Raw genomic sequence first — 20,276 nt, 5'->3', positions numbered from 1 at the left:
TGACCGTATACACGACCGCGCCAGCAAACGCAGCAAAACCCGACTGTACAGAAACCAACGGTACATCGTTCCGGTAATGACTTGCAAGGACCAACGTACTGATTGTAAAACAAGTCCCTAGTGCTCCTCCTAGAACCAGTCCACGTAAGAGTAGAATAGCAATGTAGTTCTTCTGAACCGCATAGCTGAGAAACTCAGAGGTGGTCGCTACAACGACGGCTACGCCGAAGAGCAGTTTCCAACCCCAACTCGACCACCGAGATCCGTGTTTCCGGTTTGCTAGTGCGTTGTAGAGATGGCCGACAGGCAATGGTGAGGCGAGCAATATGAAGATTTGCAGGCCGATGATCACAGCGAGGGAAGTAAGCGACTTGGTGGGAAACACGCTGGTAAAATCGTGTTCTAGCCTTGAAGCTGATGAAAGAGGGATGCCGAGGACGTTGAAGAGAACAAGCGCTTGGGCGTAGATACTGTGATTGGTAGGTTAGCGCGTATTGCACTGCAATAACAAGCGAGGGGGATAAGTACGATCGATTTCGGTGTCTATGAGCTCGCTCGAGCGACGAAGATACAGCATGAAGTGGGTTGCCAGCGACGCTGCCTTGATTCCATTTCTTCCTTGCGGCGGGCTCACCGAAGTTGCCTTGTCGAACGGCGGATATGTTGAGTGGTTCGGGAGTTGATCGGCGTGGCATTCCGAGGGGGTGTCAAAGATGGACGTGGAGCTATCAACGTTGTATGGTGAGTGATGTGGTTGGTGTTTCAATTCGAGGATTCTCTGGCAACAAAGGACAGAGAGTGAGAGAATGAGAAGATGTGATCAATGTGCAAACGAAATGGAGTACAAGCCATAATTAGCTGATATAGAGAAAGCGTTGTCGTGGTGGCCTGTCAAACGCATCAATTATACGTCAATGCCCTCAGTAATGTCGATTCGTAAATGTACCATCACAAGAAAAACCTCAGTACATAATTTCGACAATCAAAGAAATGTCATTCAATCTCCCTATACCGCCATTAGTTTTGTCAGCTACCTTGACCAAAGAAAATTCCCAACAGCGATGCACACATGGCGATAGCAAAACCCATGAAACGGCCCAGAACGCCAAAAGCAAAGTTAGCTTTTCCCATGCACAAAGTCAACTTAGAAGATGGAGTTGACAATGTTACCACCAATCGTCGCACCAGCACCGAAGATGGCAGCATTACCCAGCTTCTTTCCAAACTTCTTGCCGTTGGCTTCCATCTTGCTTGGCTCGGCAGGCGGCCCCGCTTGCGCACTGCTCGCGACATCGAGGGGCATGTTACCGTAATTGCTGGGAGCAGGGGCCGAGGGAGTGTAGGCAGGCATGACGCTCTTCTCCTCCTTGCGGACGTAGCTAGCGGGGAAAATGCCCTCCATGCCGGTGCGCTCGTTGCGTCCCTTCCACCACTCGTTGTTCATGTACTCGGTGACTTGGACCTTGTCGTTGGGCATGAGGGCCAGGTCGCCGGCGTCTTGGGCGTTGTACTGGTACATTGCTGAGGCATAGGCGAGGACAGGGGGGCCGGCGGGGGTAGCGGGGACAGAGGGGTAGGCAGGCGGCGGGGCGTTGGCGGTGTTGTCGGCATAGTATCCAATGTTTGTGTTCTTCTTCTCCGGGGGAGGCGTGGGCTCGCTCTTGATGGCTAGCGACGAGAGTTGTGCGGTTGGCACGGCGGGGAGCGCGCGCGAGCTGTTTTCGGCGCTGACGGGCAGTTGCGAGGCGATGGTGTCGTGCTGGGCTGAGGTGATGACGTTGGATTCGACGAGGAATTCGAGGTTCTGCGCATATCGTCAGCTTGAGGTGGCAGTCAGGAGTTCGGCCAGCTTACGTTCTTGATGTCGCGAAGCGATCGGTTGATCATCGCATTTCTGAAGCTGTCCGCCATGATGGGTGTGGGTTGAGAATCTAGATTACTTGGGACGCGCAAAAGCCAATCGTGAGCGGGCGTTCAACTGGATTGTACAGGGAGGAATGGGTCAGAGAATGCAGCGACGGGAGTTGTGAGTTGGGTCGACTTGATACGAGTAGGAGCAGACTAGCGACGCACCACCTCGGAACATGTGCGCCGCAATGGGGCTGTGCTCATGTTGGCTGCGCAACCCGTGCAGCCTGCCGACTTTACTTCTTCACCGAAACCGCCATTGAACCTAACCTGACATTGATCGTTGAGACATGTTGCTTTTCCCATGTTTTCTCACTAAACATCGGCTCTACACTGTCATTCTTTCCACGCGCGTCCGTCAGGGTCTAAACGTGGCTTGACTACTCAGGTACCAGAATGGCCCCACTCATCCGCCGTCTATTTTTACATGTTTACTATCTGCACTCAATGCCTACGACTGCGACAAGAAGATCTGCTTGTACATCTCCTGCCTCTTGTTCTCAAACGCATCAAAAGCCTTTCCAACAAATCCCACCGGAATCTGATCCTTGCCCTCCACCAATCCCTTCCAAGCCTCATCCGTAAACTCAGTCAGCGGCATGCCAATGTTGCCCCCATCTTTAATATCCGGCTGGTGTTTCGCATCGTGCAACTCCGTCTGCACAGCTGGCGGGAAGATCTCAATGACCTTGATGTTTCCGGGTCCGTTTGCTAGTTGATGGCGGAGAACAAGGATCATGTGATGCAGCGCCGCTTTGGAAGCGCAGTAGTTCGGACAACGCGGAAGTGGCATGAGCGCAAGTCCAGAGGTCGTGTAAATGAGCGAAGTTTCCTTGTCCTGCTTCTGGAGGAACGGGATGAATGCCGTGGTAAGATGCATGTACGACAGGTAATTCGTCCTGAACTCCATCTCCAGCATATCTAGATCCACCGTCTCGGGCTTGGAAAAGTCGAAACCGCGCTGGATGCCCGAGTTGAGGAAGATGGAATCGAGGTCCGGGTGCTTGCTCGTTACATCTTTGACAAACTTTGGGATCTCGTCGAGCTTTGTAATGTCAAAGACGATGCTCGAGACTTTGTCGCTGCCGTGCTTCTTCTGGAATTCATCGAGCTTTTCTTGTCGCCGTCCAACGATGATGGCGTGTTTGCCGTCTTCTACAATCTTCTCTGCGAGTGCCCAGCCAATGCCGGATGTCGCGCCTAGCACGAGAACCTTGTTGTATTTGAGAGACATGCTGTAAGTTTGAATTGAGTTGTGTATTGATATGCAAGTACACGAGGCACGTCTGGGAATCGAGCGGTTTTGTAGTGGCGTCGAAGTTATCATAAACACATCATTAACGCCGCTGCCACGCAATCTCTACCCTGTTTGATATGCACTATGGACCCCACCATAGCTGCATCTCGGTGGTAACGGACTTTACAAAAGAAAAGTAAGTGATGCCATGGTGCGCGTGGGAGATCTAGAACCGATACGTCATGGTGAAGATGTGGATCGGGCTCTCGGCAGTTGCGATGTACCCAGGTACCTCGCCTTCGGCCATCGCATTCTCCGACTCAACACCACCAAGACTCAAAACTTCACAGACAAGAACCATATGATGAATAACGAGTGTATTGCGCTGCTACTTTCTAGCAAAGCGGGGTATCAAATTATATTATTAACTAAAGCCGTCACATCCGCCACGCGCAAACATTATGCGCACAGCAACTTCCGCACGAAAGCATTGCCCTTCTCCTCGTCCTCGTCCTTGCTCAACTGACTGTTGGCGCGCGAAACGTTGACAAACTTGGGCCATGTGTTTGTGAGAACAAGATACTTGATCTCGCTCTCTGCGGCATCGAACACCAACTCGTTGAACGAATCCGGAACGTCAACATCTATGACTGACTCGTCCCCGTAGAGCTCGCCCAATCGGGATACAGCCTTCAAGTTCGCACGTCCAAGTTTATCAAGACTGATAGCGTTCGCCGAGATGTGGGTGTTGCTCTTGTCGTTGATGGGCGAGTCCGATGCATCATCGGGCATGACATTGTCAAAGGGTGTAGCGTCGCTCGACGAAGAGGAATCGGAACTTAGACGACGGCCGAATAGAAGCTTTGCTGTCCTCTCGAAAACAATGTGAAGGCGCTTCATCTCCTTTGATGAGATGTTGATAGGAAATTCGGAAAACTCGAGGGAAATGAAGTGAGCGTAGATGCGCGTGGCAGCAAGGAACTGCTTGCGGCGGTGGTCGGTAGTGGACGACTTGGGTGAGAACCAGTAGAGGCGCCAGTCTGAGACGTGGGTTAGGAAACTAACATTCTCGCCTATTGGTGTAAAGTTAGTATATTTATGTGCGCAACGGTATACGAAAGACTTACCAGAAAAGTCCTTCAAGGCAGCAAATTGGAGCAGCGGCATGGCGTTGGACCTGAGTGCGTTCTCCAGGGCAGTCATGGTCAGAATGTCAGACTTCTGCGAGTCGAATGAGCGGTCGCCGACGCTGACCTCGCCACCGGACTTGAGTGTCGTCGTACTGGAGAACTCGCTAGGGCTCTTGAAGGGTGCATCGGTAGATGCGACTTCCAAGTTTGCAGTCGCCTGACGAGCTTCCCAGTTGGCAATGGCATCAAGAGTCTCTTGACGCAATCTGTTGCTCCTGAGCACATCGACGATGGGGAACGCAATGGTGCAGATCTCCATGATGCAGAAGCAGACAGCGAACCACACTGGTGGCGGAAAGACGGCGTTCATGGGAGCAAACGAAGGAGTGTAAAGGCCTAGGAGCCAAAGCGGAGATGCTGGAAGTCTACAAAAGTCAGCGATGAAGATAGACCCACGGCAATCGTAACATACCCAGCAATGCAACAGAGGATGGTTTGGAGACGCCAGCCGTGAACATCGCGAATGCCGCGCGACTTGAAGAGGATCCATGGGGCGTAAATCCAGGACCAGAATAGCTGCCATACAATCGACAGCCACCACTCCCAGCCCTTGCTGCAGTTTGCGCGCACTTCCCCGCCAGTACCTTGTACGGTATAGTTGATGATACCGTAGCCGTGGTGGAACTTTTCTGAAGCGAAAAAGACGAAGAGAACGAGGGCGAGCTGGTTCGTGGGTTAACTACAGTCGCATGACCAGTGCAGAGTTTACTTACCTGAACAGCCATGCCAATTCCAATGAAAATCAATGTTCGCTCAATATTGTCTGCCCGCTCAACCCCGTTCATGATCCTCTTCCATCGGCTGTTGACGACTTCTTGAGCCTTTTTCTCGTCGATAGGCTCGTGGTCTTTCAGAGAGCTCATACGAGCAAACTGCTTTTGACGACTGGCGAGGTGCAAGAACTGACTGTTCGAGGCGTGGAACAAAGCCATACCCAATGGGACTGTGATGGACATCTACTCATGTTAGCAAAAATTCATATTCATGTCGTCGTGTGACATACCATCCAGAATTCAAGAGAGCATGGGACCGCTGGGCCGATCGGGTAGGCTAAACAGCAGAGGGAGCCATAGATGTGGAGTACACCAATACCGGCAAACAAGAGTGGCAGCCTTCGCATCCGAAGAGAGGGGTGCTTGCGATGAGCCCATAGGAAGCTGACACCAGTGAAGGTTAGGATGTTCCAAATGATGAAAATGGTGATGTAGGTCCATCCGACACGATCGAGAGGAAGTGTGTAACCCATGGTGTCCCGTAAAGAAAGTGATTAAAGGAACGTATTGAGTACTGCGACTTGCTCAGCGAGACTGGTGTCGTGATAAATGCGAACTGCCTCGACCTTATACAGGCAGTGTCAGTCGACGGAAGTTTAATGAGAGTATTGTCGGCGAGACGACAGGTGAAAGGGTTCGCGGCATGGTGCAGGGTACGAGGATCGACATCTTGTCCCGAAGATTCATCTTGGACGCGGGAGATGTTCAAGGGTGCGCAATGCTGATAGAGTTGACAGTGCTGAACCTGTCAACCAACGATGTGCCGCTGGTGGACACCGGATCGTAGTGCTAGAGTCGGATGAGGCTTCGTCTTGTGTGGAACCGGTTAGTGCAAGATCTGGCAGCTGGCTATCCCGGCCAAATTGCTGATCCTCATTTAATCGCACGATACCCCAGGGTCACATCCTTCTGCGATGATGCGTCCTTGCTTTTGCACGTTGGGCGCGGAACACATGGTTGGTGTACCTGAGAATTGTTTTGTTTTCACCGGAAGGCGATTTTCTCGGAGACATAACACCCTGAAAATCCTCAAAAGATTGGTTTTGCCGATGCGCAGCGGGGGCGCAGCGAAGTCATAAAGGCAGATTCCGTCGTCAGTTCTTGGTTCTGCACTGCGCGGTCTCGTCGATCTCATGTCTCTCAGAACATGAGTTCGCCGACCTGGTCCCGATTCGACAAACCAATGTTTTCTAACGGCCTATGCCGCCTCGCCGACAGTACTTTCCATCGTCATGTGTATGACTCGGCGATTGTCACATGGTTGTCTGTCCTATACCCGGGTGCGCGGAAGTCCGGGGGGCCATGTTTCTCACTACAAACCTCCTGTTAGCTTGGTCCGAGCGTCCGATTATGCCGGAACCGTGGTGGCGTGGTTATGTTCTGCTGTAGTTCTGAAGATCATGAAGAATCCGATAAACATTGCAAGAGCCTATGTCGAATAAGGCTGACAAGTAAACTTTCCCAATAGTCGATATGAGCAGGCGACTGTCAAAACGCCACAACTGACCTAGATGATCGTCATGACATGCCGATAGAACACTCCCTTGAGCACGTCACGTAACTAGACCGACCTCCTGTCACCATGCATAGCGGCACTTGTATGAATGCGCGTACAGTTATCCTAGGTGGAGATATTGCACAATGCCATCGGGGCGATAGGGATCGGAGTAGCACCGAGCCGCCGGCTCGAACCAGGTATATTGATTGAGGCGAGAAGGATGATGGCTACACAGTAACCGGAGAACCTTCAGATTCCAAGCATTCGATCACTTACGCCAGGCACACAATGGCATGGCACACCTCAAGGTACATGGTTCACGGGCCTCAAGGTGTGCCAAGCGGTCGAGACTCGTATGTTCACAGGCCAGGCGGGCAGTTTGGGCTCAGCCTCGCGCTCGTGCTCCGGGAGTATTCGATCGCGAAGACTGTGCAATTAGGAAGGTGCTTTGGTTCATCTGTTCTGTTCTGCTATTAGAAGTCCGATGTTCTTCGGAAGCATTCATGTCCACAACCATGACTGCTGTGTTGACCTGGCTTGGCTTGACATGACGATAGATAGGGTCAAGGCGTTCCGTCGTACCATAGTATGCGTTGCGCGCTACCATGGCAGTCGATAGGCTGCATGGTGCATGGTGCTATAAAGCGAACTTTACCACACCGTCGCGCATCACGTTTACCAGAATTGCGGGGTAGGAGCGCACAGCTTGACCGGACAGGCGAAAACAGAGTTTTCAGGACATGGCAGCTCGGTGCTTTGGTGTTTCGTTGAGAGGGGGGAGGTCAGGAAGGTGGAGATTGGGTACGAGGTCTGAAGATGAGAGGCGGCTGTTTCAGCTGCCGAATGCATGACGGTAATCCTGCCCCACGCGCACATGGGTAATGACTCGCGCACGATTTCTTTCTCCCCGCAGCCCACTCAGCCATCTTCGCGTCACCGTTCTGCAACAACCATACCCAAAAATGCCGCCTTCACCCTGCGCCCTGTGCAAGGTGAACCGGGCGCTTATTCTCCGACCCAAGGATCATTCCAAGTTGTGCAAGACATGCTTCATATCCGTCTTTGAGACAGAAATTCACCATACCATCACCACAAATTCGCTTTTCCAGCGCGGAGAAAAAGTCGCCATCGGTGCTTCGGGTGGTAAAGACAGCACTGTCCTCGCCTCTGTTCTCAAGACTCTTAATGAGCGCTACGACTATGGCCTTGACCTCATCTTGTTATCCATCGATGAAGGAATCAAGGGCTACCGGGACGATAGTTTGGAGACGGTGAAAAGAAATGCGGAGCAGTATGAAATGGACTTGACAATTTTGGGATACGCGGAACTATATGGATGGACGATGGATCAAGTGGTGGAGCAGGTAGGCAAGAAAGGCAACTGCACGTATTGTGGCGTTTTCAGAAGACAAGCGCTTGATCGCGGAGCGTCACGGCTGGGAGTCAAGCATGTGGTGACAGGACACAACGCCGATGATGTCGCCGAGACAGTCTTGATGAACTGTAAGTATTATAGTTTCGGCGTTTGGTTTTGGAGTATGCTGACTGGAATAGTGCTCAGAGGTGACCTCCCCCGCCTGTCGCGCACAACTTCCATCATCACGTCTACCCCCTCGGCCTCTTCTGACCCTGCCTCGAATACGAACATCAAGCGTAGCAAGCCTCTCAAGTACGCATACGAGAAGGAAATTGTTCTCTACGCCCATCACAAGAACCTGGACTATTTTAGCACTGAATGCATATACTCGCCCGAAGCCTTTCGCGGCAGCGCACGAGCTCTTATCAAGAACCTTGAGAGAGTACGGCCCAGCGCTATCCTCGACGTTGTCAGGAGTGGCGAGGACATGGCAAAGCTTGTACCTGGTAGCGATGAAGGATGCGGGGGTGCTTGTGCTAGCAATGTGCCTGTTGCCGAAGAAGAGGAAGGTGGATGTGGAAGTGCCCAAGGGCGCAGCACAGGCGGTGAAATGGCGAGTGTGGAGGCACAACTGAGACAGAATGAAGCCGCAGTTGACGGCAACCTCGAGACCGAGATCACGATTAAGAGCGTTAACAGCAACGGCGCAGTACCACTAGCAAACGGAAAGAAAGCTAAGAAAGGTTTCACACCCAGGAAGACGGCAAAGCAAGTCATGGGTCAGTGCAAAAAGTGTGGATACCTCTCGAGCCAAGAAGTCTGCAAGGCCTGCGTTCTGCTTGAAGGACTCAACAAGGCGCGACCAAAGAACAAGATCGAGGTCGGTTACGAGGTCCAAGATGTAAGCCTCAACAGTGTTCGCGACGAGCTCGAGGCTACGACGATCGGATGAGAATGAAACCACAACCAAAAGAGATCGTTTTACGACTGCCCGTAATGCGCAAGGCACCGCTACGGCCTTGACCAGATTACCAACCGGTTCGCGTGTTCTCAGATATAGCGACAAGCCCGCACGACAGTCTGTGGGAAACAGATCTGTTTGATATACTGCACAACACCAACGCCGTGTTTGCAGCAGCTTGTCTATTCGAACGTACCGGAGCGTCTCGAATCACATCTAGACGGGCCGGTGGCTTGACGTAGTCGGTGTGCGCTACAAGGCTCGTGGCTGACAGACTCGTGTGACGAGGTGTGAGCGTGACCTGTCAGAGCAAGACAAGCGTCTCAGTCACACGAGAGTCAACACTCCACTACCCCGCACGAATGATCTTATGCCCTCATGTCTCACTTGGAGCTGTGACCATAGCTAATTCGCACTGCATCGGTGCTGTCGCACTTAGCGGGAGAGCGGTACGTACCGAGTTGCCTTTGTGCCCTGGTACTTTTGTGTTGTAGCATCTAGGAGACTTGACGTGTTGGTTGTATATTCCCGGATCAAGCGTTGACAGCGTAGGGACAATGTTAAACATCACAGGAGACCAAGAAAAGGTTTATGAAGAAAGAATGGGTGCTATTCATAACAGTGGAGGTATAGAGCATCGTTGTAAAACGCCTCCCATGGTATCTCAGAAATCCACCATACCACCCGTTTACCCGTTTCCAATCAATATCCGTGAACGCCATCTCTATGCAATGCTTCCCATAAATCCAACACAACATGCAAAGACAATAAGGAAAGCAGCCTTAGTCTGAACCATCGAAGTGTGGCCGGCTCCACTCTGAGCAAGTCGTAAGCCGGGTGAACGTCATAGCTGGAAATGAAACTCCTTATCCATCTTCCACGGCCCATCGACCGTGACAGCACCCTTATCAGCGTCAAAGTTGCCGGTAGCGCCAGCCTGGCTCTGGCCCAGCACAACGACTTGGCCAACTGTGATGCTCTCTCCATCGGCACCCGAGTATCCGAATGTACCTGTCGCGCTGAACTTGCCACCATCAAACGAGAAGGAGATTTCACTGGTACCAGACTGCTGAATGCTCTCTCCGTCGTCGAGGTACAGACGTCCAGTCGCCTTGCCATCCGCATCAGGGGCAACGATGACGAGGAAGTCCTGTTGACGCACAGCCTTGGTCGTGTTGGCGCTGGCGACACGTTGCGGGACGATGGAGCCACCGCGGATGTGGACGGGAATGTCGCTGTAGCCCAAGTTGCTGACAGTGACGTTCTTACCCTCACCCTCGACCTTGGCGTAGGTCCAGTAGTCGTAGAAGGTGTCCTCTGGCAGATAGTACGTGACAGTGTCGGAGTACTCAGTTACAACGGGAGTAACCAACAGCGCGTCACCGTAGAACCACTGCTGGTCGAGACCAAACGTGTTCGTGTCCTCTGGGTAAAGGAAGAACATTGGGTTGATTATAGGTGTACCCTCCTTACCCTGGTAGTAGAGGCCAGTGTAGATGTAATCGAGGAGCTTGTAACGGGTATCAATAGCCTTCTTAGCAGCCTCAGCGACAACGGGCCACTGGTAGAACTCCTGTTGGGCGGCGTCATTTGCCGCGTGGTTACGGTAGAAAGGCTGGAAAGCTCCCATGACAGCCCAGCGAGCGCACATGTACTGGTCTGCTTGGCCGTTGAAACCGCAGACGTCAGAGCCAACCATGGGCATCTGATGCATCGAGACGAAAGACAGCATCTGACGGATGGAAATCCGGTAGTCGTCCCAGGCCGAGAAATTGTCACCGAACCAATGAGCAACCTTGCTACCAGATCCGGCGAAGGTGGAGCGCGTCAGAACGAAGGGACGGAGTGCGGGACGACGGGCCAACATCGCTTCGCGGGTCGTTCCCGCCATCATGTGGCCGTACATGTTGTGCGTGTCGTACTGGTAGGTACCGTCGTAGTTTGTAGTGTTCATGGGAATGGTCTGACGAGAAACGTCGCCCAGATGGCTATTGATATGGTACGCGGGCTTGAACCATTCACGGTCGGGGAAGCCCTTCATGTTGCCATTGGAAGATTGACGGGGGGAGACGGACTTTGAGGCACGAACTTCAACAACAGGCGCACTACGCTCCGAGAGATCATCATAATCACGAGCCTTGAGCGTGCTTCCTGGTTGGAACGAAGCCGGGAATCCAGGAATGGGACGGCCGGTGTTGGGTCGTGGCGGGTTCGTAGGCGGTGGTGGAATATTCTGATCGATCGCCTGCTGGCGGGGGTTGCAGGTGGTAACATCCTGGCAGAAGTTGGAGGCTTCGTTCATGTCGACCCAGAGACCATCCAGATCGATACCGTTCTCCGGGTTGAAGTTTGCCTGAATCTCACCAGCCCACCACTTCTCTGTGTTGGGCGCGAACCAATCGGGCCATGCGACTTCACCGGGCCACTGTACGCCAAGTAGATCGGTACCGTCTGCGGCCTTGAGGAAGACTTCCATGTCGTGACCCTTCTGATAAGTGACGTACTGACCGCCAACAGCGTGAATACCAGGGTCGAGAATCAGAATGTAGCGCTGGTCGCGAGAGTGAAGCGTCTGTACAAGCTCGCGCATCTTCGAGAGAGGGAAGCGCTCGCGGTCAGTCGTGAAATCCTCGCGAAGGTACATGTAGTCGATGTCAGTCCACATGACTTCGAGGGGAATTCCAGCAGTCGAATAGTTTCCAACAACCTCAGCGACCATGTTGACGTCCCAGTATCCATACTTGCACTGGTGGAAACCAAAGGTCCAGTACGGGTACATGGCGGAGTAGCCGGCGATGTCAGCGTATTGCTTGGAGACCTCGGCGGGCTTGCTACCAGCCATGAAGTACAAATCGATGACGCCACCGATGGTGTTGTACTCAAGGTACTGGTAGCCGTCGGCCTTTTTGATCTCAACTTGCATTGGACTGGAGTTGAGCATGAAGACGCCGTGGGTTCCCTTGTCACCGCGGTGGTCAAAGTAGACGGGATGCGTTCCGTACAGGTTAGCATTCCTGGGAATGTTGGGTGATTCCGCGTTCAGCAAGACACGCTCGTAGTTGTCCGTGGCGAAGCGGAAAGAGTCGCTGTGCTCCCCAAGACCGTAGAGGTTGGGGTTGTCAGGCAACTTAGTACGGAGGCGAACATACTGCTTCTCGAAGACCAGGGGAACAGTACCGGTATCAAATAGAACCTCGCCGTTGTCCCTGCGCTTCACAGCGAAGGAGAATGGGCTCGTCTTGATACCAAATTGAAGTGCAGCACTTCCAGCGGACGCCTTCTCGTGCTTGGGGCGGGGAAACACTTCCTCCTGAACCTGGTAGACTTGTTCGTCGGCGTCATAAATCTTGACGTGAAGACGATCGTCTGTTGAATATCAGTAAACATATCAAGTAAAGGTAAAAGACTGTTGACTTACCAGTCTGGTACTCGACGAGCAACTTCAAGTCCTTGATATCATCACTGTAGGCGTTGCACGCCGCGCCAGAAAGAGTAAGGTCGGCGGTCAATCCTGAGTCGCTCTCAACAACGTTGGAGGCAGTGTAGCCAGGGCAGGCGTCGACTGCTGCACGGCGGTTGAGGATACTCGTGACATCGGCAGACTGCTGTGCTATAGGAATCGCGTGGGTGAGGCTCGAGCAGGCGAGAAGCCCGAGCATAAGAATATTGACCATTATGTCGAGTAGCCAATATTATCCAAAAGTTGAGGAGCGCTCGTTGGTAAGAAAAAAAGAGCAAACGCTCGTTTGCTCGGGAATATATACGTTGAGGAGGGCCTGTAATGGATGGGCCCGTGCAGACATTCACGATATCGGTAGGTGTCGGTAGCCAAGGTCAAGTCTGAGACTCACAGTATCCGCTTGACCCACAATCCTGCTCTTTTCGGTCTGTCTCGTTCGTCCACCTGACGTTTATCTGGGGAAAATGCTCATAACTAAAGCGCAATGACGCAGTGAACTATGACAATATTTCACCCGCGGTGTGAATGTGGGGAATAACAGTTGTCATGCAGAGGACCGGTCTCGAAGACGTACCTGCAGGATAGACCCATATATAATGCAGCGAGTCCATATTCCCGCCGAGGGTTGTACACCGGCGCGTACACGATACAAAAAAGCATGTAGTTGTTTGGATACTAGCATCTGGCTAGGAAATGAGGGATCAACAAGTCACATCCAATACCGGAAAGGCGGCAGCTTCCCCTAGAACTCCGGGGTAGTGCTCAGATGGGCGAGTACCAATCCCGGCGTGCATCGCCACACTTTCCACTACGTGCACACATGCCTGCCAATAGATGCGCGGTTAACAAGCAAAGATCCCGGGTGCGATCGTCATAGGTGCTGGTGTCTTGGCTTAGCAGAATGTACCCGTGACGGCCAAGCCGACCTTGGGTACAACAACAGGAAGGACGCAAGAGATTTGCTAATCAAGGAAGTGTCGCGAGGCCCGCATTTCATGCATCTGAGATGTCTTCGTGACGTCGGGGAGTTTTGGTCGGATCAGTCGCTGAGTTCGCGTGAACTGCGGGGACGCCGCTCCCGCGCTAAGCTTTTTAGCGTGATGTCCATTGCCGTGTCACCTGGACTCGAAGTCTGAATGATAGCATCTTGACCTTCCATCCGCGAGCGTCAGTGTGGCTGTAGGCTCCCTCCTTCTTTTTCGCACTTCCATCAACGATACACACCGCTATGTCGAAGGCCTGAAGCTACACACTATCGCAGTCCCCATGTGATCGGATACCCGATCCAATTCCCGAACACCCGACCTAACCGCTTCTTTTTCGACATCATCACTATGAAAGCTATCTATCGAAGCCTAGTCTAGTTGTGACACTTGTATCTAGCCAAGAGATATACTTGCGAAAGAGTTCGGAATGTCACGGATATACGGCATATGAAGAGACCTAATGAAAGCTTAAGCGTAGGAGGCTTTCTTTGCAGCCCAAACTTAAAGCCGGTTGTATCCTCATCTACGATCATGCGCCGCGGACAACACAGCACCCCTTAGGCGTCAGGCGTTCAACTATACACACTCCAAGGCTCCTCCTTCCGCGTTTCGCCCAACCACCGATCCAACGCTGACATGTTACCACCTTCGCGACCGCCATCATTCGCCATGCAACCCAAACTTTCGTCTGTGACTTTCGGGCGCTGACCTCCGTCTCTCTGTATGGTAAACTCTGTTAGCCGCCAAATAATTGAATAACCGTTGCGAATGGAAGTACCGGCTGCTCTCCATCTGCCGATGCGATCTTCGGCCCTGCCATCTTATTCGTTCCGATCCCCGAAGTTGCAAAACTATAACAAGATGCTTGGGACTGGGAAGTTGCTGGAGCACTACCAGAGAAGGAGACGGCTTTCTGTAAATTCTTAGATGATATGCGCCACACGTCGAGGCAATTTCTGATTTACCGTCGAAATTGGGTTGCTCATTCGTAGAAACGAGGAGCTACGATTTGAAATACCTGCGCTTGAAGATTGATGTACCTACATCGTGAGAAGAGCTCCAGCTTAATACTATCTCGCTCAGGAGCCTGTTGGATGAGAAACATGGCCGCAATGGCATGGAATCTGTGTTGCTGATTCGAGGCCGCAAAATAGTTTTGCCTATATCACGGCCAATTGGTTCCTACGAAGGGCCACAAAGCAGGCAAAACCTACCTTTTGTGGAGATACTGCAATGTGATCCGTAAAATCTCTCATAGTGATGCTGGAGTGCGATGAAGTCGTCTTAGGGTTGGTGGCCACATCTATGGCTATGCTACTAATATAGCGTGTAATGTCATATTTACATGATTTTGCTTGGGAATCGAGGATCAAGACATATACATCTCCTAATATTGGAGGCCGCATTCCCAGCACAGGCTCACTAGGAGATATCCGTCGCGTCAACATAGCATCCAACTCCATGATTACTGGAGGCCACCAAAACCATCAGTTGTATAGTGTTTGATTGACTGACTTCTGAGCAGCTTCTGTTGTGCATATTATATGGAATGTTTGATTGGAGGCCACATCCGTCGAATCACGGAGGGTCTTCAGTTGTCAGTTGTCGGCGGACATGAGCTAACTTAGTTAGGCACCGACTAGCGATTGGATATGGATCAAGGCCGCAGGGAAAGTGCCCAGACGCACCTCCAGCCTGATGACATTCGTATCGAGCCATCTGACCTTCCTCAGTTCGTTTCTCGCTTCATTTGATTCCGATTCCTGCTATTGACATCATAGCTCGGCTGATGTTCCTGAATGTTCAGTCCACGGGAGACCTGTCCAAACGGTCGTCGCGTAGATATTCTGAGTTCCTTCAATAGTTGGATTATCCCTCTTGTTAACATTGCGAGTACAAGTGAACAGGGAAGTGATAAGTATATGCCCCATACTCCCAATATATATGAGAAAAACACTGCCAGACTATGTTCTCCGGTTCATACGTTCTACGAGAAAAAGTTGAGGCACTAGCCCAATCTTTATGGCCATGACCTAGAAGAACGAGTTTCTTTGTTATCAAAGTGAAACTTGAAAGAAGCGGAGCACAACTGATCTCCGACCGAATCGAGTCCTTTCCTCCTCGATATGTCAGCGAGAGATGAAGTAAAAGGTCACACGGCTCTCGCAGCTTACAACGATAATGCAGGTTCGAGCCAAACATGGAGGCGATGTGGAAGAATCGAGATATCGAACTCTAGGAATCCAGTTCTCATAAAGCATGGTGATTAGAAATCAAAGGTAAGGCGTGCGAGAACGAATCTAGAAAGTAATAGGACATGCAAATAGCCGAAGACTTTCTATGAGATAGATACAAACACCAAAGGATGAAGAGGTTTACCTCATATCAGACATCCACAAATATGCTTATCTTGTTAACACGTACTTTGCACTCTAGTTAGAAGCACCTTACATTATATACTCTGGGTCTTGAAACTGCAAGAGCACGAACATCACCATGGCGAGATTGACGCCATACAAGGTTCTCCTTCTTTGTCACAATTCTTTAAGAAGAAACCGTCAAAGATTTTTTGGATTTTTATTCTTTATAACATATATATCGAACGTAAAAGGGTATGCGTCAAGGTTCGGAAGGAGAATAGAAGTCAACATCCACTTGACTGGCGATGAATGGGCAGGCTTTATGCCGAAGGCAACATTCTTAAAAAAAAGATACGCACGTAAAAGACTGGAACATCCTGGCTTGCGGTGAGTAAAGCCCTCTGGTGCGCTTTTGTGGCGACGAAGAGTAAGTTCAATAAGAGATGACGAGATGAGTAAACAATAGGTGAATAGACGCAAACGAAACGATAAACCAAGGCAAAAAATCACAACATTCCCATTCCACCCTCTACGATATCTGGTTCACACCAGGAAGATCTGTTGGAACAAATGGACCCCGAGCCACCAAAGCGTAGGGGATGTCTCCACGGTAATCGATACCCTCAACTATCATGACCTTATTAGGCAAATATGCTTCGATCTGGTCTCTTCATGGCGGACTTTTCTGGGTGGCGGATTGCTTCCGTCTGATCTTCCTGGCGTGAACCAGATAGCGTAGTGGGTGGAATGGGAATGTTTGGCCCGAAAAAAAGTGCGCATACCTCCTATGCCATTTCTTTTTTATCTAATGATAAAAAGGCTCTGACACAGTCTCACAGGTATCAGGTCGCACCTTCAATCTATGAGGACCTCGGGAGCTAGTATCCCCCCAACCTTCCCGTTGGGGGTGCATTTTGATCATGCTGACATGATTACCAGAAGCCCGCCTCTCCCGGATCCCTATGTCAACCAATATCTAGTATATTGCCTGGTGAGACAAGATATAAGCCACCATCGAGGTACGACAGCGGGTAGGCAAGCCGTATGCTAGATATTGGTTGACATAGGGATCCGGGAGAGGCGGGCTTCTGGCAACGGTTATGTCCATCTTGCAGCAGCAGTATCCTAAGTATTGGTACTGAGCCCTGTACTCGTTTCCAACAAGACGAGATCGCTTCGACCTCCAACCGTAATTCGCAGAACTTGTGATGATGACATTGGGGTAGTGGTAGGAGATGTGGCCATGATTCGTGTCGATGACTTTAGTTGTTTTTGTTGGCATGCTTCGTCCGTACATGGCGCTGTAAGGAGTCTTTCCGTAGATATTCAACACCGCAGTCCGGACATGCAAGAGAGGTCTTGACCTTCCGTGCAAGACAAGACGATGATGTCTCTTGATGCCGCTTGAGGTCTTTCTTTAATGTAAAGTCTGCTTTACATGGGCCACATTGGAATCTGAATGATGGAGCGGTACACTTGCGGTAGCGTTGGTGTTGCCTTTTACAAGTCGAACAAAAGTGAACAGCACGAGCTGAGCCAATCACTCTTTTGCCAGCGATATCGTCGTCTAAGCTGAGACCACTACTAGAGGGGCTTGCCGAAGATGAGGGTCCAGGCCCAAGTGATAAAGGAGTTGAGATGTTCGAAAACCATTCTAGGTCTGGTTCCGGAATACTACTTGGCGTCGGTGAATGGGAAAAAGGCATTGTGACGATGGAGGGATTGTGCGGAATTATGAAGTTCGTGCGAGACTGCGGTTGGAAGTTTTCGGCCGTAGCGGCGTCGTCGGCAGATAGACTGCTTTCTGGAAATGGAAAGTTTTGAGTTTCGTGAATATCCTTGGTTGACAGATCAACGTCAATGGGCTGCTCTAAGTCGGAAGACTCAGCAACAGATGTTCCCCAGATGGAGGTTGCATAGTACTCAGCACCTAGATATCCCACTGAAGGTTCCGTCCACCATGGAAATCCAACCCCTGAAGACTCATTATTACATTCCAAAGAAGTACCATATGGCTGAAAGTCGGCAAGCAAGCCTGATCCGTGTATTGGGTCATCAGGATCGAATTGTGTTGCTCCTGCTGCAGAGGATGGATGATAACCGATATGTTCTAAGCGATGATCACTGCTATACAATCAGTATTGCCGCTTCTGCTCATGAAGCTAGGTACATACTGCTGATGGCGTGTGATGGCGTAAGAGGCCTAGTGCTAGGCCACCCCGCTACCAAGCACCGTCAATGGATTAGGTAAGAGACAATCCCAAACCTCGTTGAGATTTCTGGCTGGTGCGTATGCGAAGGTATTATCGGCTGGACCTGGGTATGGGCCAGGGCGGCGAAGCCGCCCTTTTTTCTTGGGTGAGTTGAGGATAATAGATTTTGCGAAGGTCACTTTAACAAGAAGGAAGATGGGGGGAGGTAGAGATGCGTGCTCAATATATGACAGCTGAGACCTCGTACTGGTAAGGCTGGCGCAGATACTCACGGACGTCATACCAGCGTTTATTGGTGGCCGCCATCTGGAGTTTGCCTGGAACCTGGTAAGGCCAACACAAGGTAGCCTAATCGCGACTAGTCTATGGCCCCCTCCTAGGAAAACCAATCTGTTGTAGAGCATATCCCACGGAATCGAATGACCCAGAAGGTTTCGAAAATTACCTAGAGAAACAGTTGTAGCTCATTATTGGATATCACGCCAAGTGCCAGACATCCTCAATCGAATAGGCAAGGTTCTCAGTCACGCCATACACTGTGGACGGGCGCTATTAAAAGAGACCCCAGCCTGTGTCTACCTGCACCGTATGGTAGAAACACAGGAGGAACTTGGCCTCGGCCAACATCCACCATCGTCCACACTTGCTTACCTAGGTATGATCCTCGTCACTTTTATTTTGAGACGAGAAGATCTTTCCCTGAGTATGCAGACAGCTCGGCATTCACTACTCTGACATTGACCGGTGAGAGTCCAGGTTTCCTGATCAACCAGGATGAAGGCACCGAAACCGCGTGAGCTTCACCGGTCGGCGTGTCATGAGGTTCTCAGTATTAGGACAGATGTAATCGAGAAGGGCGGCCACAGCTCGTCATTGACATCATTGCTAGGCGCGATCCTCACATTTCATAAAATCCCAGCGATGGAAACAGCCTGTCATCCACAAATTGTTTGGCCATACGGGACTGTGCTCAGGATTTGGTCGGTCTGCAGCGGGGCCGGGCCACCGGGAAGTGGGCAGATAAGCGGCACGTCGCGAAATAGAACCCCAGCCATAATTGAGGGCCCGGCTTGTGCTGCTCATGATCATGAACGGATCTGGTGTGATGCGCTTCAAAACGAAGAAGGTTCGTTCCAAGTCATATCTCAAGACGTACGCAAAGGACATCCATTTTGTTTGATATCAGCCATTCGCAAAGACTAGGATAGTGTGTACTTGCAAGGTTATTGTAAAAGCGATGTGTGAAGACACAATGAAGTTCTACGTTGTAGAGCGGGACGCGATGATGGAGCGCGAGGCTGGCAGCCACGGTTACGCTAGATTTAGCCGCCGATCTGAATCGGACCACCAAGCAGCGCAGTACGGACGCGTGCAAACTGTTCACAAACTCATCGCAATCTACTCAAAAGCTCGTCGCATAATCAATACGAGGGTTCAGTCCCTGAACATCATGGTTCTGATGCGCAGTCATCAGCGCCACGACTCACGCGACACTGGATGGACTAGGTGCCGCCAACAATGATCTTTCATGGCTCCCAGTCGCTCAGGTACCAGCAGCATCTTCATGCAAGACGCAATCGCTAAAGGTCTCTCGGATACTGAGAAACGCACCTGGTAGATACGAATGTCGATTCGGACGCATATCGCTGCGACACCAGAAGACATAGACCAGTCGCCAAGAGACACCGCGGGCCGAGACGAGACGCGACACGACGCGACACGACGTTATAGCCAAATACTCAGCGCAAAGTTCATGTACCCCTTTATACACAGTCACGCCGCTACTAGCGGTGACCGAGGACAACAAGACGGTCTGAGACAACATGGTAGTATAGTGTGAAGGTAAGCATACGTTCGTTGAGGCACGCAACTAATCTGGCAGAAGTCTCGGAGTAAGCTTGAGAATACAGAGTAGACCAGGTTCGGGTCAACGATATGATTGATCAGCTGAATAGAGCGTCGTTAATATGCAGATTTACACAAATTCGACAACCGAAGCTCACCAAGTATCGAGGTTCTCTTTGCGCTTTACGGACAACTTTAATCGGTAATAATACTCTTTCGCTGTTGTGATACCCCATTACATGTTATAGGTGATCTCAGAGCTGCGGCCATATTTGTCCGTTGCCGTGCCTCACTCCGCAGGCCATAGTAAGCAGACGCCGTGCTGGATTGGTCATCAACCACCTCTTCGTACAACACTTTGAAGAGTTGCGTTACCACAGTTGCACAATAACGAAGTATTTAATACTTGATGTCGGTCCTTTTTCGGTTCAGACATAGTCAAACTTTATTTGCATATCTCAACTTCGAACAAATCAGCCATCTCTACT

The 20,276-nt window shown here is 51.0% G+C and overlaps 5 protein-coding genes across 5 annotated transcripts; 1 reads left to right on the top strand and 4 right to left on the bottom strand.

The window, feature by feature from the left end:
- Positions 1-1,144: 1,144 nt before the first annotated feature.
- On the bottom strand, positions 1,145-1,911 carry J4E82_006818 (uncharacterized protein; the record flags this gene model as incomplete). Its single annotated transcript, XM_051733070.1, has 2 exons — positions 1,145-1,804; positions 1,855-1,911. The coding sequence occupies 2 exons, from the start codon at positions 1,909-1,911 to the stop codon at positions 1,145-1,147; spliced, it is 717 nt and encodes a 238-aa protein (XP_051587107.1).
- A 448-nt stretch (positions 1,912-2,359) lies between these two features.
- J4E82_006817 (uncharacterized protein) lies at positions 2,360-3,142 on the bottom strand (the record flags this gene model as incomplete). The annotated part of the gene is made up of 1 exon (XM_051733069.1): positions 2,360-3,142. The coding sequence occupies one exon, from the start codon at positions 3,140-3,142 to the stop codon at positions 2,360-2,362; it is 783 nt and encodes a 260-aa protein (XP_051587106.1).
- Positions 3,143-3,604: 462 nt separating this feature from the next.
- On the bottom strand, positions 3,605-5,581 carry J4E82_006816 (uncharacterized protein; the record flags this gene model as incomplete). The annotated part of the gene is made up of 5 exons (XM_051733068.1): positions 3,605-4,218; positions 4,273-4,700; positions 4,748-4,998; positions 5,049-5,291; positions 5,339-5,581. The coding sequence occupies 5 exons, from the start codon at positions 5,579-5,581 to the stop codon at positions 3,605-3,607; spliced, it is 1,779 nt and encodes a 592-aa protein (XP_051587105.1).
- A 1,987-nt stretch (positions 5,582-7,568) lies between these two features.
- Positions 7,569-8,915, top strand: J4E82_006815 (uncharacterized protein; the record flags this gene model as incomplete). Its single annotated transcript, XM_051733067.1, has 2 exons — positions 7,569-8,109; positions 8,161-8,915. 2 exons carry the CDS (start codon positions 7,569-7,571, stop codon positions 8,913-8,915), a joined length of 1,296 nt encoding a protein of 431 aa, XP_051587104.1.
- Positions 8,916-9,768: 853 nt separating this feature from the next.
- J4E82_006814 (uncharacterized protein) lies at positions 9,769-12,598 on the bottom strand (the record flags this gene model as incomplete). The annotated part of the gene is made up of 2 exons (XM_051733066.1): positions 9,769-12,290; positions 12,343-12,598. 2 exons carry the CDS (start codon positions 12,596-12,598, stop codon positions 9,769-9,771), a joined length of 2,778 nt encoding a protein of 925 aa, XP_051587103.1.
- Positions 12,599-20,276: the final 7,678 nt, after the last annotated feature.

Source organism: Alternaria postmessia, assembly GCF_024291825.1.
Source record: "Alternaria postmessia strain BMP 2775 chromosome Unknown scaffold_42, whole genome shotgun sequence".
Classification (NCBI taxonomy): Eukaryota; Fungi; Ascomycota; class Dothideomycetes; order Pleosporales; family Pleosporaceae; genus Alternaria; species Alternaria postmessia.
This window is presented reverse-complemented; position numbering and strand designations above follow the sequence as displayed.